The 19,124-nt window shown below is 50.6% G+C and overlaps 1 protein-coding gene across 5 annotated transcripts in view; it reads left to right on the top strand.

The window, feature by feature from the left end:
* Positions 1-388: 388 nt before the first annotated feature.
* RHBDF1 (rhomboid 5 homolog 1) overlaps positions 389-19,124 on the top strand; it is a 35,580-nt gene continuing 16,844 nt past the window's right edge. For 2 of the 5 annotated variants that reach the window (XM_042037814.1, XM_042037813.1), the window contains exons 1-3: positions 389-645; positions 15,743-15,887; positions 17,805-17,938. In XM_042037814.1, the coding sequence (XP_041893748.1) occupies positions 560-645; positions 15,743-15,887; positions 17,805-17,938 (365 nt within the window). In that variant the 5' untranslated portion in view covers positions 389-559. Of the gene's footprint in view, positions 646-1,185; positions 1,434-10,550; positions 10,735-15,742; positions 15,888-17,804; positions 17,939-19,124 lie in introns of those variants that run through there. The other 3 variants (XM_042037816.1, XM_042037817.1, XM_042037818.1) reach the window with 3 other exon arrangements.

Raw genomic sequence — 19,124 nt, 5'->3', positions numbered from 1 at the left:
AGAGCTTTGCTTTTCTTGCAAAATGCACATACTATTGGCAGGAGGAAAAGAACGAGCAGGGGTGGGTCAGATTCCCCCTCCAGCTCCAGAGCGTTCCTCCTGGGAGATGCTGAAGGGCCTTGCGAGTGCATTACTGGATGCTTCTTTTTCTTGTTTATGTGGTAGAAACATCTGAAAACAATTTGTGCCTGTTAAGCTTTGCGGACAGTCAGGGTTCTGCGTGCGATTTGGTCTCCACCTCAGCCAGGACTAGCTGGGGCTGCTCTGTGTTTGCTCATTAGCTAACAAGACATGATATCGTTAGCAGAGCTCTCTGGGGGCTGCCTTCGACTTGTGGCTGCCGTGGGCACGCGCAGGGCTGGGTGCGGTACCGATGAGCTCAGCTTGTCTGGATCACGCAGGTTGGTGGGGAAGATGCAGTAAGATGGTAAAGGAACATCATCCCCCCAGTTACCGCTAACATTGAAAGCATCAGGAGCTGAGGGTTGGTGCTGCGCAAGAGGGATGTGCACCCCGCAGGCCTCACTGGAGCTCCAGCAAACCTCTGCGTGAGCAAGACATGCTGACTGATGCTCCTTGGAGGACGGATGGAGAAATCTTCTGCAGCAATCCCAGGACAAAGGCGAGGATGGCTGAGCAATTGAGGTGGGAGGATGCCCTCCAGAAGGGGAAAATGTTTAAGCTGGGAGGAAAGAAACAGCTTAGAGGAGGGATGATACGCTAACCACATGGCTGGAAGAGGAGGTGTGAAGACTTGATGGGAAACACAGCACTAAGTGTGGGGGAATGGGGCGAGGAGAAGGTAAAGTACAGTGAAACAGCAAGAAAGAGTGAGGGGACTGGGAGCATCGTAGCCCAGCGTGTGTGAAGCTTCGTGGCAAAGGCTCCCGTGGGCGGCAGCGGGGCCAGGGCTTGGCAGCTCAGAGGTGCCCAGCCAAGGGGACTCCCGGCACGGGAATCACGGCAGCGCTCCCAGCAGCCGCGGGGCCGGTGCTAACGGGAGCCGGCACTCAACCCCGCCACCCCAGCCCAGCAGCGGAGCTAAAGGGCGCTGCCCACCGCCGAGGCAGCGGGGAAGGCGGGGGCCGCAGGCTGCGGGGGCCGCAGGCTGCGGGGGCCGCGGGCGGGCCGGTGGCTTCCGCCCGGCGCGGCGCATTCCTACCCCGTGAGTCAGGGCGGCGCGGCGGGATGCGGCGTCCCGCGGCCCCGGGCGCTGGCAGCTCCCCGCCGGGACTCTCAGCGCCGAGCGCCGCTCGGCTCCCGGCTCCTATTTGCATGCCGAGGCTGTGAATGGCGTGCCCGCCCGGCCGGCCCCTGGCACGGGGGAGGAGTCTCCGCGCCCTCCGCGGGCCGAGCTCGGCGGCGCCGGTCCCTTAAGCCGCACTGGGGGGCGGCTCGACCCGAGCGGCCGCTGCGCTTCGCCCGCCTGCACGGTGAGTGCGGGGCCGGAGGGACGAGGGGGGGCTGGCCGGGAGGGGCATCCCGCGAGGGCCGTTCCCTGCCCGGCTGAGGTGCCGGGACCGCGCCGCTCCGCCGGGCGGGGAGCGGCCCTCGGCGGCCCGCGGGGTAAGAGCGTCGCCGGAGGCAGGTGCCGCCCCCGACCCCCGCGTTTGGATGTTGGGAGCTTGGTGATCTCGGTGGTTTCGGCTGTAGGTGAAGGTGCGCGTTCACGGCTTGTTTCAGCTGATCCGAGTCCACTCCATCTCCACGCGTTCCCACCCGTCCCTCCCCTGATGCTGGCACCCGTGGTTTGGCAGCGACTTTGGGAGATGATCTGGTGGGAAATATATGGCTTTTTACGTGTTAAGGTTAGTTTTCCTGCTGGATCGAGTCCCTGAACTGAGTTCTCACACTGTGCACTGCTGGCACGAAGCAAGGGGATCACGGCAGCCTGACGCGAGCAAGACCAGAGCTTTTGCAGGATTGCACCCTCAGTGCCAAGTCCTTTTGGGCTCCTCAGCAGGCAACCTGTCCTTCCCCCCATCCTGCCACACACATCCCTGCAGTGCCAAAGTGCGCCATGTGGATATTTTGCCCTGTGTTTTTCTCCAGTGTAACTCAGGAGGGGTGAGTGGCAGCACAGATGAGTTTTGTCTGGTGCTCGTCCTAGTGCACGACTCAGTTCTGTGGCTGCTGCTTCTCTTGCAGGTTGGCTTCGTGGTGGGGTGCACGGTGCTGGTCGGGGATGTCTCCAAGCCGGGTCTTGGAGTAAGCAGGAAGTTGTTTCCTTTCTTCCTGTTTTTGTCCCCCTGCCTGCTAATTTCCTCTGGGAAGAAAAGTGCATTCTGCAGAAAAGGGAAAAAATAGTCACACGTAACGGGAAGGGACAAGGCAGCGAAGCTTCTGAATGAAACATAGGATAAGGAAGGAGCACAGGGTGTTAACTGCAGTAACGCTGATAGGGCAGCAAGGACAAATAGCTGCCTGTGTGCTGTGACCACGGGGATAAAAATGGCCCACTTGGGACAAGCTGGGGAGCAGACCCTTGGAAGAACTGGATTTCCACTCCAGTGTATGGAAGGATGTTGCTCTCCAGCTCTTCTGTCTCAGTGGTGCAGGTTTTGCAGGAGGAAGTGATGACTAGTGTTAGATTGGCTGGTATAGTTGGAAGAAAAAGGTGAATTTTAGATACTTCCTTCAAGCTTTGATTGTTAAATGGACTTTATGAAAGGGCTTGTCTGCCTTTTTTTTAACTCTCAGTTGCTCTAATAACAGCTATCATCCCTCCCTCCTGCTGCATCACTCATGTCCTTAAATCCTCATGGCTACTGCTGCTCAGCCCAGGTCTCCCCTGTCTGTGTGCAGGCTCTTGGGGAGCCTGTGCCATTCCTGAGCTGGGATACTGCCAGCCTTCCAGGAGGTGCTGTGGTTTTGGAACAGGTCCCCAGCTTTGTCCCGGTCTCTGTGCTCATTGGTCCTGAGTCCCCAGGAAGGCAGCAGCTCTGGCATGTGGACGTGTGTCCGTGCTGCTCCTGCGTCTGTGCGTTCCCATGAAAGGAGGTTGATGCTGGGCAGTGTAAAAGCAACTCCTACAAAACTAGTTCTGCTCTGGGACTTCCCATGACAGGCCTTTTTTTTTTTTTTTTTTTTAAGCAATCCACTTGTGAGAGATCTGCCTACAAACTGGCTTTTCAGGTTCTGGGGAAAGCCATGGGCTGGCCCTGGTCTCGGGAATGTCTTGCTCTGTGCTGGGTAGGCTTCGGGGGGGGGGATGAGCTTTGAATGCGGAGAGTGCTGCTGGCCTGCAGAGCACAGCAGACACCTCTTCTCCAACAAGCTTGTCCTCACTATGTCCTGGTGCTGAGACCTTGTGACCCTGATGCGTCACCTCAGGCAGGAGTTGTGTCCCTCAGAGAGGGCCAGCACCTCATCACGGGACTTGGCAGACAGCTCGTTTCACTTTCGTGGTGGGGAATGCAGCGAGGCTGCAGTTGCGTGAGGTCGCCAGGCAGGAATAGGAATTCCTTTTGGGGTCATCAGTCCTGTTCCTCTGGAATCCATCCCCGGAGAGTAGCCAGCAAGTCCCAACATGTTCCCCTGAAAGAGGCAGGGTCTGCTGCGTGTGGCATGATAGGACAGTTTATTCTGGGCACAGAGCCCTCATGCTCAGATATAATTAGTAAAGGTTTGATTCTCTTCAGTGTGCTGGATCTCTGTGCAGTGCAAACACAGCCAGGTTAGTGCTGAAGACCTCAGATGGGCAACATGACCGGGAGTACCAGCTTGTTTTCCTCTTCCATTCAGTGTATCCAGCAAAAAGTTGAGCAGAGCGTGTGTTGTGTGAACCCCATGTCGCTGGGGATGTGCTTGCCAAGCAGGACTGGCTGTGAGCTGAAGATCCTGACATTTCTTTGTCTGTCACTCTACAACTTTTATCCAGCAGAACAGTCTTTGATAAGATTCTTCCCTTGTGGTTGCTGCCTTTCTTCCATAGCTACCTCTGGAGGCTTTGGCACCCCGCGGAGACCATGCGCCTTTCTCAGGGGTTCCAGCGTTAATTGTGACCTGATGTGACGCTTCTATTAATTGCTGTTCCTGCAGCCACCAGCCTGTAGCCTGCAGACCCATTTCAGTAGAAATACTTAAAACTGAAGGGTGGGTTCCTTCATTAACATTTTCCCTGAGTTCAGACATGGATTAGTTTCCTTTCTTTTCAGCTGAAGAGGTTCTGGACTCCAAGTTTAACATTTATCATCATCTAGTTGGAAGGAAAGGGACATGAAATGTGCAGATCTCACACTTGCTGTGAGGTTGCCTCCCAGCTGCTGGGTATGTACATGCTGGAGTTTTAAGGAACCCATGTGTTGCCTGCCTGCTCAGGGAGCTGTGTTGCATCCTCTCTGCTATGTGATAATATCTCAGTGTGTACTGTGGGTGCTGCAGCCTGAATTTCATGGGACTTGTGTCTGGATCATTGGGAAAACATCTCAGTGCTACTGGAAATTAGGATGAAGATGTTTTTTTTCTTCAGAGGAGCTGAAGCCCAGATGTCCAGTGTTGTTCAGGTAGTTCTCTTCCCAGTGGTAGGCTTTTTTTTTTAGCTTTGTGGTTGGTTGTTTTGTTTGGTTTTTTTTTTTGCCTTGTTCAGAACTAACAGACCTGAATGGACATCAGGTTGCTTACTCTACTAGTCCTCAATAACTCCCCTCTGAGAGAATAACATTTAAAAGGGACAGTCTTAGCCCTGCAGCTCTTAGTCCCAAGAGATTAGGCAGGCAAGAGGCAAAATTTAACCTTGGAAGGAAATGGATCTGTTTGGCAGCATTTCCCGTGGTCGTGCTGGCAGCTCTGTTTCCATGTCCTTGAAGAACCCCAGGCTAATTTGGTGTGTGATGTGTGCTCAGACCATCCAGGTCTGCTTGCACAGAGTTGTGGAGACCCTCCCTCCAGTGCACCCTGAGGTGGGCAGGGCTTGCCAGCCAACCTCTCTGTTCTCACAGAATGTCTGTGCCACTGCGAAGTGAGGTTTCCACAGGGAGAAGTGGAAATTGCGTCTGTGCTGAGATTGCCTATTGTCATATCCTTGTGAGTTGAACTTCAGGGATTTCCGGCAGTTTGCTCCTGTTTTTGTCCCTACTCATCTTGCTGCTGTCCAGGACTGGTTGAAGCTTCAGATCACACTTCTCTTCCTTGTTTCAGTCCATGCTGCTGTAGGAATGAGGAAGTGGGATTTTTTTTTTAATGTGTGTTGGGATGGTGCCATGAAGAGCAAATTAGCAGCTGAGTTTTTGATCAAATCATCCAAACTATGGTCAAATCCTTTTGAGTAACAGTATCTGTTTCCCACTGGGTGAAGACAGAGCTTATTCTTCACATTTACCTTACCTGTCAAATCTCCTAAAGCTGTAAGAGTGCAGTTTCATTGCTTGTATGCTCTACTTGCTGCACAGACAGCAAATGTCAGCTTGACATAGGGCTTGTTTTTGCTGTAATTTCCTTTGGATGCACTCTTCAACTATCTAGGTAAACAATTTATTTCAAATATAATTACAGCTCCTTTTTGCCTACCGAAGAAATGTTGGAACTGTGGTGATACAGACCTGAGCTGTGGATAAGTTCTTAAGTTCTGGGGCCTTCAGCAACAAACAGACCTTGCCTTAGTAATCAGAGCATCTCTAAAGCACAGTGTTTATTAAAGGAAATGTAATTTCTTCTCAGTGAAGTCTGAGGTATCATTGCACAATACTTCCCTGGCACGGTAGAGCCTTCCCAGGGGGAGAAGAGATAGCAAGCCATGCCTGATCTTGCCTTTTCTGGAAAGCCTACCTTTGCCGCCTCCTCCCCTTCCTGTTTCCACTCTGCTCAGAGCCAGCCCCTTGCTCTGCTGGTCAGCAGCAATCCCTGCTTTGAAGGTTTTCTTTCCTTTAAAAAGGAACAATCCCTATGAGGTCATCCTGAAACTGCACAGGACGCTGCGTTTACAGCCTTTCAGGTCTGGCACTTACTTGGCTTTGGCTCAGTGAAAGTTAGAACTGCTTGGATTTTAAAATCTGGAGGGCTCAGAAGGCTGGGTTGACAAATGCACCTTCTGTATTTCGGGAGTTACTGCCCTGTAGCAATCAGCACACGGGAGGTTTGTTACTCTGTTGCTTAAATGCAAAGCCTTAAAGTGAACTGTATAAAACTGTGAGTAGTTCTGCCAAAAAGTGTGAGTATACCTTCCTTTTCTCTGGCTGTTCTGGGACTGTAATTTCAGGGAGAACAGCGAGCAAGAATGTGCCATTCACTCAGTCTGAAGAAGTGTGGTTCACTTAGAAATTTAATATTTTTTTTGCTAAACCAAGTTAGAATTATGATTATTTCTGTTTGCATTATTAATGAGTTGTTGCACTGGGCACACAGTGAGTATGCAGAGGTGTGCACACCTGCAGAGCAAGACAAGCTCTTCTTGCAGCTGTTTCCAGTTGGACGCAGCAGGAGATGGAGTGTGCCTGGCTGTCAAGCATGAGCCAGGGAGAATAGTTAAAGCAGCAGAGTGGCTCTCCTGTGTCCCTGGCTGCATCAGCTAATGGTGAGGAACAGCAGCTCCAGCCAAACCAGCTCTGCTCTGAGTCCTTGGCTGTTTAACTAGTCCTTTGAAGGATCTCCACCGGGCCTCACTGCTGTGGGCGTTTTTTATTCTCTCACTCGTACCCAGGTGAGCAGAGCTGTAGTGGTGCTGGAGAAAGCAGGTGTGTGATGGGGAGTGAGGATACTCCAAGTTTCAAAGGAACATGCTAAGAAAGCTGTTCTGAATGGCTCTGTGGCGTCCATCCTTCCTGAATATAAAGTTTGTTTTCTGGTGGCTCCAGCATTTGTTACTGTTATTTCCTCTAAGATTTATTTTAGGTTGCTATTCAACATGGTTTTATGTAACTTTCCATAGGAAATGTTGTCATTTGTGGCAGTTTTGATCTCTTTTGCCATTGAAACGTTTTTATTTAGCACAACAAACAGTGATTCTTAGCTGCTTTTAGTACCCAGAGTCTTTGCTGTAGAAGATGAGTGGCTTTTGTCTAACATAATTTTTGGTTTGGCCTATTGTGATCTTTTTAGGAGAGGTTGCTGGTTTTGACAGTTGCTTTTCCATCAGTTGTTTATTGATATTGTATTTTCTAAATGAACAATGTTGTAATCACTAAGAGATGTTACCAAGAAAATTGCTCTTGAGGTGGGTGCACAGACAGCAGCTCTTCCAAAATCAACCAGAGCCAGTGTTTCCTTCTGTCCTCAGTGTCATCCCAGCTCTGTGTTTCCAGCTTTCCTTGTGTCCTGAACCCTTACAGTACTTGTGAAGAATATGAGAGCTGGTAGAAAAAACTTCAAAATGCAGAATTTCATTGAAAATAATACCTTTGTTGGGTTTGTCTTCTGTTTCCTAATGTGGGTCATGGCTGTACTGACAAAAGCATTTTTGTGACTCTTACCTTGCTGTATAATTGAGGCAGTGACTGTGCCCATGGTACTTGTGGGTCTGACAGAACTTAACCAGGCATCTATTTTACTAGTAATGGAAATAAATCTGGAACAGGGCCCTCTGAAGCCCCATTGAATCATTTAAATGAGTTAAATGCACTGAAATAGTTTCTGTGATCACTCTTTCCTGAAGAAGGTGCAGACCCAGGCAGAGCACTGAGACAGCTGTGCTTTGGGGCTGCTGGGGACCCCAGAGCAAAGGGCTCTGCTGGCTCAGCCCAGGCACCACTCACCCAACAGGCAGCAGTGGTAACCTTCAAACAGGGTGCAGGAACAAGGCTTGCATAGATGATCCTTCTTCTGGTGGCTGGTAATGCATCTCTTGGTAGAAACAGCTCTTTTGGAGGACCAGGCAGTGCTGACTCTGCTGGCTTCCCTAAGGAATGGGAATGCTGCTCAGAGCTTGGTGTGCCATCACTGGAGCTGTTGGCAGGTATCTCATCATGCTGTGCCCCATTGTAGGCTATAAGTGACAGCCTGTGACCAGACTTTTAGGATGTGGCTGCTGGAAATGTGGCTGTTGGATGTGGCAGCAAAGCCACAGGGTGTGTTCACAGAGAAACATAAACAGGGTGAAGATGCCAAAGTACTCCAGAAGGTTTTCCACTGCTCCCCCCTCATTGTTGGTTGGTTTATGTGCAGGCTGTTGCCCTTGCTGGTATCTCAGTAGGTTGTTGATGGCTCTTGGCTGGGTTTGCTCTGGATGGTGGAGTTGGTGATCGCTCATCACCCAGGCCCTGCGTGGGCCCTGGGTGTGCTTGGCTGGTGCTGCGGACCTGCCTCTGCCATCTGGGCCACACGTGCTGAGGAGATGGAAAAGGCCCCTCTGCCCAGCTTACTCTGCTTGGCTCCCTTCCACCTACTTCCTTGTGGGTGCTCCAGGCCATGGGTGAGCAGGGGAAACTCCTCCCTTGGGAGCACCTCTGTGGAAGCTGCCCGTGCGTGAGGCTTGGTTGTCAGCTCTGGAGAAATCTGTGGATGGTTTGGATGTTTTCCCATCTAATGACCCCACCAGAAAATTCACTCTGCCTCTGGTGATACGGTAGTGTTTTATTCCTGCTGCACTCAACACCTGCACTAAAGGCACTTCTCAGAAGATTATTTAGAGGTGCCGAACCCACCACCTCCCTGGGATAATTGTTGGCTTCCCACAGATCTGAGTTTCTGGCCATATTTTCAACAATCACTTCAAACTATACTGCCTTGAGAAGCACTCCAGTCATCTGGCTCCAGCTGCTCTGTTTGTTCCTGCTTCTTCCCCTTTCCTTCTGCTGGCACAAGTGTTTGTGGAGCCATGTGGGAAGGAGCTGAGGCTGGAACGAGCCATTTTCTCTGCTGAGCTCATGTGGGTTGGTTCCCAGTATGGATCACCCAACAGCTGTGGGGATGCTGGTGCCAGCAGGAGGAGGAGGGCAGCAAACAGGGCTGGGTCACTGCTTCTTCTGTTGGCTTGCATCTCTTTCAAGTGTCTGTGACATCTTTTTAGCTTGAATTTTGAGCTTTGGTTTCTGAGGTCCTGTTACTATTTTGCCCTTTGTCTGCTGCAACAAAAGGACCTTGAAGATCAGTCTGTTGCTTGTGACTGCATGTTACAGTTGGGGGTCATCTTTTAACCTGCATTTGAAGGAGTTCAGCTACAGATCTGGGGACTAACAGAAATCAAAAAGGGTTTTTGAGCTTCCTGTTTTTCCTCTCTCTTCTATATGAGGGCACCACACCTTCAGGTCCCAGGTGAGGCTGCTTTGAAAGCTTTTAGTGCTGGTGTTCAAGTTGGAACTGATTTTTGTTTGATTTCCATCATGACCTTCGTGTTTTTCTGAAAATCAAGAAAATCAGTTGCTCAAAGGGATATCAGGTCTGCTTTCTTGATCATGGGATTGGCTCACATACATTCAGACTTCACTGGCAGACGTTTTCATTACCTGTACTTAAAACCCTCTGTCTCTGTATGCAGCTGAACCTTTTCCAAGTTCAGTGGGTCCCAGCTGAAGCTTTGCACTCCTGCTGTGCCTCTTTGAATACCATCACTCTCCAAGGCTTGGCATGAAATATTAACCCAATGTAGCTTCCTATTTCTTGTCTAGGGGTCTGCCTGGCCTCTTCCAAACCAGGCAGTTTCTGTTGATATCTCTCAGCTAATTCAATTAAATGGTTCATGGTGAGATCCCTAGTGGGGATGGAGCAGGACAATTTCACACAGGCAGGGGACAACAGCTTGGGGCTGTATTTGATGTCTCACCTGAGCTGCTGTCATGCTGAGCCATCGCTGAATAGGCTGGTCCTACCCTTCCTCTCCAGGGCTTATCTGAAATTGTCTGAGCCTCTTCAGGATGCCAGATCAACAGGAAATAATTTACTAGGGTTAGTTTGTGCTGGTAAAACACCTTGAAGTGGCTCAGTGGAGTAAGGCAAACCTGCTCCCTGGGCAGCAGCTAGCTGGCAGATGGGATTGCTTGCGAGCAGAAGCCAGAGCCCTGAGGAATTGTTGCCTGTGTGATTTGGTGCAGGCTTTTGGAAGCAGCATCAGCCTCTACCAGCACTCAGGCAGAGCTTGTGCATGGCAGAGAGCAGGGACAGTGGGATGTGTGTGGGAAGGGCAGTGCTGCCAGCTCCCTGCGGGGCAGGGCTCACAGGGCAGTGTGTCTGCACAGCTCTCTGCCAGGCTTGTGCTCAGAGGTGCCTGGACTGCTCAGACCCAGCTTCTGCTATGGCAGCCTGCGGGTCTGCAAAGCCTTACAGTATTTCCCAGCTCAGCAGCCAGGGTTGGGAAAGCAGGAGAGGGCCCTGGGCAGTGCTGATGGCCTTGTTTTGTTTCGCAGGTATTTTCTTAGGGTGGGCAGTGGGGGTGGTCTCAGCCAAAGCTTGGGTGTTGCTGTGCCCTTAACAGATTTCCCCGAGAGTGCAAGGCCACAGGCCTGTCCCACCTTCCCCGTCCCTGCCTGCCCTCAGCCCCTCCATCTGGCCTGTTTTAAAGGGCTGGCTTATGCCTGGTGTTTGGGATATTGTTTGTAACTCGTTGGGTCTGATCCATGCTAGATGGTTTTATTGGCAGCCACGAGACTGAAACCCCACTGCTCCTCTTCTCCTTGGACTTCCTGCCTTTTCCCTGCTCTGCCAGCAGCAATCCTCCTGGAGAGAGAGGCACAGCCAGGAGCTTTCTCCTCTGTCTCCTCTGGCTTGTCCTGTCTGGAGAACACATTGAGGATCCTGGTTTCTTTGCTGTGTCCACCTGGATTCCTGTACCTCATCCAGAACAGTTGTGTGGACAGACCCCTTCAGGTACATGGGACTTGCCTGGCACTTTGTGTAGCAGGCACTGTAAATAAAGTTGTTGCAGTGATGGGGTTTGAAAAATGGAGAAAAATTGCTGGAGTCTGACCACAGAATGTGGCGATCGGATTGCAGCGGAATGACCCCGGTGTCTGTTACCTCCTGGGGGTGTCTGTAGGAGCATGCACACACTGTGCTGGAGAGGAGCAGTGATGCTGGAAAAAGCAGATGCTGTTTGTTTGTGTGGTAGTGTTGAATTAAGTCGGGGTTTTGTTTTGGTTTTTGTTTGGAATGTTTCTTGGGGGAAAAAAGCCAGCTTTATTTTAAATGGGAATGCTGGTAAAATGGAAATTTTGGAAGAAAAGAAATCAACATTGGAATAGCTTCAGTTGTCTGTTTAAGTGGAAGGATGGTCTGTCTTTGAAATGACTGTGCAAGTCTCTAAATGTATTTAGGATGCCTGTCAGTTTTAGGAACATGCTCAAGCTTCTGGACAAAGCTTTTCCTTTGCTCTTTGGGTCAGTAGATTTCACTAAGCAGCTTTCCTTGATCATGTGCCAACTTTGATATTTAATGTGCTCTCCCCTTTCTTAGCCTGATCCACAGCGCAGTGGATTTGCCTTTCGTTCTGGTTCTGTGACCTTGCTTTGGCACAGGCCTTTTGAAGATGAATTTTCCAGACTATCTGCAATTGATACATTTTTTTCTTTTTTTTTGTTTATTTTAATTGAAATGGACATTATTAATAATTTTTATGCTGCTACCAGCTGATCAGTTAGAAGAAGCTGAATCTGCAAATGCCTCTCATTCAGCCTTGTGTTTTTATATTCCTGACTTTTGTGATGCTGGTAGAACAGAGTCCAAACTAAGCCAGCACAGGTGAGAGGTCTGAAACAGCCCCTGTACAAGGACTGAGCTGCTGATGTGGGTGTGGGAAAAGGGCATGGTGGGAACAGCATGGAAGAGATCTGTAGGGTCAGGACTTGCACGGAGAAAGAGGATAGGGAAAAGCTGATCACTCTTCTAATCCAAGAACTACGGGGCAACAGGTGAACCCAGGAAATGGCAGGTTTGCAGATGAACTGGAGCAGGCTTGTCACATAGCACGTGTTTCAGCTCTGGAGCTTTGTCATGTGCAGTTATGAATACTAGAAGTTTGCTTGGATTAAAAAATGAGCTGGATAAATTCTGGAATAGTAACCACTGGATTGATATAGAGATGGATACAGAGCTGTTACATGTAAAGACATTTCTGGCACAAGAAGCCTGTGACTTATTCCTAGCACATGCCATGGCTCTGTCCTGGGAGATAGGACTGTCGAGTGATCCTGTACTCTTGCCCCATGCCAGGCATCCTTGGTTGGAAATGAGATACAGGCTTTAGAGGGACACTTAGCCTGACCTTGCACAGCTGTGCTGTGTGTGTTCCCATCCTGCTGCTGTTGGTGGCCTCTTGACAGTATTAAGAAATTGGGATTGATGGTATGGGACCACTCAAACAAAGTATGTATCAATTCAGTCAACTTTGAAACAAAGCCCACTGGCCTGATGAAATACATGGACACTGGATCTTGAAACATTGGCCCCTAAAAGTAACCAAGGGGTCAGCGTGAAACTCAGCAAGTGCTTTTACTGCAATGGTGAGACAGAAATTAGCAGCACCTGGAGTGAGGGCCAGCTGTAATGAGGGCTGTTACCTGCCATGCAAAGGCTGTTTGACCATGTAGCTGTACATCTGTGCACACAGCCCTACACTGATGCTCATCTAGTCCATATATCTGTATATTCAGCTGGATCCACATTCAGGCTGCCCGTTAACCCCCTGGAGACCTGTCTCTCATGACCATACCACAGGCCTTTTTGTGCCTGGGGCAGAGGCACTTGCCTGACCTGTGCTGTGGCTGACTATTCACACAGAATTCACGGTGCTTGCCCTGGCAGGGCCTGATCCAGTCTTAGGTGTTTGTAAGGTTTATTTTTGGCCACTCCAAATGCACACAGGGAATTGGGAATGCTGAACAGCTCGGCCTTCACTGCATCCTTTTACTGGGAAGTGAACCTGTTAGTGAGTAAAGAAGGTTGAGCTGGTAGAGGGATTTGCTTCTACATACTCTGTTTGCAGTCACCCTTGAAACTCAGCTGGGGTTTAAATACTGAATGCATTTAGACAATTATTATATATGCATTTTTATGCTTTGCTATCTAAAGAACTCTTTAACTGCTGAAGCTGGGAGAAAGCAGAGCATTCCATTGCTCTGTTAGGATGTGAATTTCATCTTGAGATCTTCACCTTGCTTAAAGAACTAAGTTGAAACAACTTTGGGGGTAATTGTAAGGCCACAGGCTTGACCCCTGTGTGTGCATGCCCTGTCCTCTTTGGCATATGTGTACACCCTGGAGATCCCATGTGCTAGTCTGCAAGGGTGGCAAGGAAGCCAGTGAGGATACGTGGACATCACTGTCTGTGGTCTGTGGCAATTTAGGAAGGGAAACTGAAAACAGATTTAATTGGATGTTTTTCACAGGGTTTCACGTTATTGCAGCAACTTTCGGGCAATACAGGCGTGATTCATCCCCTCCCTTCCTGGCTTGGCCTCACTGATTGATAAAGCTGCAAATCTTACACGTTTGTATTCTTTACACCCAGAGCTTGTGCTCACAAAGGCAGCTCTGTAGGTAGACAGGAAGGATGTTGAGTGATGGTGGCTCAGTGGTGAGATGTTGGAAAAAGCAGAGTTGCTACTTCAGATGCTCTGAATTTGCCCTTGAAGACACAGGAAGGAGGCTCTTGAGTTGTGTGAAATAGATTTTGTTTGGTCATGCCAGAGTGATGGCTCTGTCTCTCTTGGCTGGTCTCTGATTAGGGCACCTCAAGGAGACGTGGTGTGGTGTTTGTGATCCTCGCGGTAAATGCTGGAGCTCTGTGCTGGAGTATTTCAGGTATGAGAAATCTGCTTTGCTTTCTGACCTCACCATGAAGACAAATTTGCAAGACCTTTCAGTAAATCGTGTCTCATAGCGGATTTACTCATACCAAGCACAGGCAGGAGTTCCCCTAAAACTCTCACTGTCCTTATCTTATAGGAAGTTAGAACAGTTGTATTTAGCCACCCCTGCAGCTCGGCGGGGAGGGAAGGAAGGATTTGTGTCCCTCTCATGCACAGCACTGCATCTGTGCAACAGGACTGTGGTGCATGTATGAAGGGCATGTCTGTACAGGCTAGATCAAGAATTCCCAGACTTTTGGGGGCCTGTGGTATTTGCTGAAACCCAACCTTCATCCACCTACAGCTGAGTCCTCCCTTTCTGTCGTTCCGGCTCAGCTGAGCACAGCGCTCCTGGCAGCCGGCCCAGCTCGCGCGACTGAACCAGCAGCTGGCCTTCAGCTCCTTTTAGATGAGATTCTCTCCTAACCCAATCCAGATCATCCCCCACTCCCTTTTATTGACCTATTTCCCCGCTGCCTGCCCCCCCTGCCTTGTATCTTTCGCGTGGTGTGCGCAGTTCCCTTTGCAGAGCAGCTGCAGGGAGCTGTGGGAATATGGTGGAAATCCCTGCAAGGCAGTGCACGTTTCAGAGAACCAGTGCCTAATTTAGGTTGGGAGGTACCCTTGCAGGTTGACTGGCTCATCCACTGCAAGGCTGGGATAATTCAGGCAGCTCAGGGCCTTGTTTTGTTGAGTGCCAAATGTCTCCGAGGGTGGAGATCTCTCTGCCTCTGGTCCTGGCCTAGGACTTGGCCTCTCACAAGGAAGAATCCTTATGTGTTAAACTAATTCTGCATTTAAAATAAATGGGCTGTGTTAACACCGTAAGAACACTAAGTTTTAATTCCAACCGAGTTTTTCTCCTACCCCCTTTCAAAACATGTGTGCTTGCTGATTTAACTGGTTGCTTATTCCATCTGTCCACTGTGGTGAAGAGGCTGGGACACTTGATTATTTTTGTCCCCTGTGGCTAAGGGCCGTAGGCCAGGCTAGGACAACGCAAGGAGAGAGCCAGGAGGGAATGGAATCTGTTGTCCCGTTCAGCACACATGCTTCCCACTGTTCACTTGAAGTTGTGTGTGTGCTAGGAGAGGAAGAAATACAAACTTGTAGCATAATTTCGGTTGGACGGTACCTGTGGAGGTATCTGCGCTGATCTGCCTCCAGTGAAATCTATTTTCTGAATTGTTTCTCTGAGTGTGCACAGTGAAGTGGGTGCTCTGCCAGCCTGAAAGACTCTGTGGTCTCTGTGTCCCACTGTGTGTGATGCAAACAGGAGGGGAAAACTGCAGCAGAGTGGGCAAGATGACAGCGAGTCACTCTGCTCACTGCGGCCTTTTGATTACACAGCGGTGTTTATTTAAATACCATATCATTATTATTTATGTATGAAAACCACTCAATTCAGGATTAGTGCCAGTTCTCTAATGTTCATGCTATACTGGTCTTGCTCTGTGCGCCATGTTGTGTTTCTAGAAAATCACTACTACATTTAAAAGAGATTAGAACCAGCAATGAGAAGCGGCCACTTGTTAATTGCTAAGTGGTAGGTAGGTTAGAAAGTGTGGTGCTCGGCTTTGGGTGGGCAAAAAAGGGTGTTTGTGAGTCACAAGCTGGTTTTAGAGGGAGGTCAGTGGCTTTTGATACTGCAGTTACTTAGCTGGTTGGTCTGGATCCAGATCTCATTAAGATTTAATTCATGGCTTGTTCTTAAGGAATCTGGATCTCACAGTAGTCTCAGCAAAAATCTTAGTGGGAGGTGACTCAAACTTGTGACTGCAGTCTGTGTACCTGGCTTGAGATCCCGTGCCCTGAGCAACGCTCCATGTCCTCCGAGTGTCAGGTCCTGAATGACCAGTGTGGGCACAAGCTGTGACCCTTGAGCCCTCATGAGGCACTTTGGGAATTCATCCCACGTGGGGCTTGGGCCATCAGTCACAGCGGGGAGGAGGACTCTCTGCTTGCCCTGCCAGCATGGACTGGGAGGGATGAGCCAGATTCCCTCCTGACTGATGTCTCCCCTCTCCTAGGCCTGAGAACAAGCGTGGGACGATGTCGGAGGCACGGCACGACAGCACAAGCAGTTTACAGCGGAAGAAGCCGCCATGGTTAAAACTGGACATCCTGGTGCCGGTACCCATGCCCGTGCCAGAGGAGCCCCTCCAGCCCGTGCAGGTACAGGTGCTGGGGAGGAGGGAGGGTCTGTGGAGATGGGGGGGGATGTGCTGGGAGCATCCCTGTGCCTGCGGTCCCCATCAGTCCTGGCTGAGGGAAAAGCAGCGTGTGATGGCAGGTCATGAGGCCACATAAGAAGGGGCAGAGCCTTTGAGTAAATTTATGATCAGTAATTAACTCTCCTTGAAGGGGATGTGGGAGGGATGAGGGTGGGTGGCTGATGTGCTCGCATCAGTGGATGTGACTGTTTGGATGTGGGCATTGTGAAAAGTGTCTTGGCTGGGATATGAGAGTGAGGTATTCAAACAAGCATTTCTTAAGGGGACTGGAGGACTGAAGATCTCCCAGACAAACATGAGGGCCTGGAAGTGCTGGAGCTTGTGCTGATATGAGCAGCGTATGAATCTGACTTATGAATAGCCAAGATAATGACAGACTTTCATCAGTAACAGCAAAGAACAGTTACTGGCAACACAAAGCTGTTACCAGCATGAGGAACATAAGAGAACCATGTGGGATGAGAAATACAGAGCACTGAGGAGTGCTGAAGTAGAGATGAGGTGATAGGTTAATAGGAGCTGTGCAAAGCATGAGAGTAAAACATCCTTGTTTGTGCTGGGAATAGGAGGAATATCAGGAATACCTGCTACAAGGTATTAAAAACTGCTGTAGGGGTGAGGCCTGGGTATGAACGCTGGCTGCTTGTGTGGCCTTGCTGTAGAAACAGAGACTTTGTGCACTGAAGGCAGAGCCAGAGGGTTCTTGCTGCCCAGCTCCCACAGGCGGGTACAGGGCCTGGGTTCAGTCACTTACGTGAAAAAAAGTTAAGTCATCAGAAAAATGGAGGGTTATACAGTTTCCCTAGAGGAGGCTGAGGACAAGCTTAAGAGGGAACTTCTGTTGCACTTGGGACAGCAAGAACTGCTCTCTTCACCATTCCGTGATGCAGGGACTCAAATGCACTTCACTTACGTGACAGCTCCTGGCAGGTAAATCTTGGTTCTGGTCTTCCCTTGGAAGGAAAGAGTTTGGGGGTCAGTCTGTAGGGATTAGAAGTGGAGTTCAGGGTTTTACCAGTGCAGGTTGAAACCTTCTGAATCAATTTTTTAAGGCTTTGATGGATCTTCCCTTATCTGAAATCTCTAAATCCAGCTGGGTACCTGGAGACACACTGTGTGCTTATGATGGAAGCTGGTGGAGGTGATGTTCTCTGGGGGTCTCGTGTGCACAGCCCAGGCTGTCAGGATAAGAGTGCATTCTGTGCTCCTCTGGCTTACAACCTGAGTATCTGTGCACTGTTTTTACATAAAAGATATCAAAACTGTTGATAGCATAAGTGGAAATCATTAGCTTTCTGGGCTAGAGAGGCTAAAGCAGTCTCGAGGCAGAGACAGTGTCTGACCAGAGGATCGATCAGAGCTTCACTTGCCAGAGGGGCAGTCTGCTCAGCCTGCCCTGTACAAATGGGAGATGGTGTCTCTGCTGAGCTGATAAAAATGTAATGCAGAGCAGCCCTGGGGAGGCAGTTCTATCAGCTGAGAACAGCCTGGTGAGTGGTGTCACATTTGGTAGGTGATGTTTAGCCAAGACATGTGAGTGTGCCCAGGCAATTAGGCTATGAACAAAGCCTTTCCCCGCTTGCTTAGGCTGCACCAGGCAGCAACTACAGATCCACCCACAGCTCTCACAGGCTTTTAGTGCAGATCCAGAGCCACTTAAAAAGCAAATCCCACTGACTGTGCTTCTCTTGACCTTGTGGAGCGGTCTAGGAGAGTGTGATCTGGCTAGGCAACAGCCAGGAGGGTATGTTGCTGGAGCTCATGCAGTACATGTTGAATTGCTAACTGTTCCCCAGCCTGGCTGGCCTTGTGGAGCCTCACTCCCAGAACACTGACCCCCTCCTGCTTCCCTCGGCAGGCGACGCGGCGCCAGGCGTTCCTGCGGAGCGTGAGCATGCCGGCCGACAACAGCCGCGTGCCGTCCCTGCCCCACGACCCTGCCCGGAGACCGGTGCTACAACGACAGACCTCAATCACCCAGACCATCAAGAGGTGAGGCACGCAGCTCATGGAACCTGCTGCAGTGCGTTCTGCCAGCCAGTGCCAGCCCAGAGTCGTGGACTTATACTGCTCTGCTCATCCCATTGCCTGTCACAGCAGGATTAGGTTGACTCCCTCATTACCTCACGAGGTTGTGGAAGGGTGGGTGCAGATTGGTCCCCGATGTAGAAGCCCAGTGGTGCTGTATAGCTTGTCTGTAGCACGTGAGGAGACAAGTCCTGGCAGGAAGATGCTGGTGACCAGGGCAGTGAATGGTGTTTGCCACTTACAGACAGATTTTGGCTGCCCCCATGCCCCAGGGGGGGCTGTTTCTCAGTAACAGGATGTCTCAGGCCCTGATGTTTTTCTGTGACTGTAGAGGGGGTGGTGCTGGGCGTGCTTTGGTGCAGTGTCTGAGAGCACATGGTTCCTGGGGGAGGCAGAAGCCCATTGGAGCAGTGCAGGGCTCTTAGCAGCTTGGCTCCTAGCACTGGCTCGTTGGCAGGTCCTTGAGATGGCTCTGAGGGGTGGTGGAGAGCAGGGAGAGGCTGCTCTGGGCCTGTGTCCCACTCCTACAAAGGGTTGTCATTAGGAGTCTCTTGAGACATGGCCACACAGAGCTGGGTGCTCTTTCCCTCGCTGTGGCAAAGGCTTATCGCAGTTTGCCCAGACGGAGTGGCTCTCCCAGCTGCTCTCCTGAGATGACTCTCTTCTATCTCTGGCAGTGTGTCAGGCCTGCCTGGATCCCAGGAGCATCCCTGGAGCTCCACGGGTCAGGGGTACTTTCAGCCAGCCAGGCTTCGCCCACTCACAAAGGAGCAGCTTTCCAGCTCTGGGAGATCTCCCACACACTGTTTTCCTTTGCCTCAGATGTTCCCCAGCTGCCTTGGTGGTGAAGCTCTCCTTCAGCAGTCCACTCTGATCCTTCTTCTTGTGAGGTTGGGAGGGCTGAGCCCGTGAAGCAGCGTCTGCTCTTTTCAGGGCTGTGGGCAGCCTCTGGGCCTGCTGAGGCTGTCCTTGCACACCTACACTGTCTCTTCCCTTGCCTCCCTGCCTTGGACGTGTTCCTTGCCAGGACAATTAGGCAAGAGCATGTCAAGGATGAGGGGATAGCCTGGGAGGGTGCTGTGGAAGCCCTGACAAGAAGCATTGGGTAGAAGGGCCAGGGTAACCTTCCCCAGCAGTCCTCACAACATGC

The sequence above is a fragment of the Corvus kubaryi genome, unplaced genomic scaffold, assembly GCF_017639235.1.
Source record: "Corvus kubaryi isolate FWS band 111438036 unplaced genomic scaffold, C.kubaryi_AGA036_p1.0 37387, whole genome shotgun sequence".
NCBI classification, from domain to species: Eukaryota; Metazoa; Chordata; class Aves; order Passeriformes; family Corvidae; genus Corvus; species Corvus kubaryi.
The sequence above is the reverse complement of the archived record's forward strand: the minus strand, read 5'-3'. Positions and strand labels throughout refer to the sequence as shown.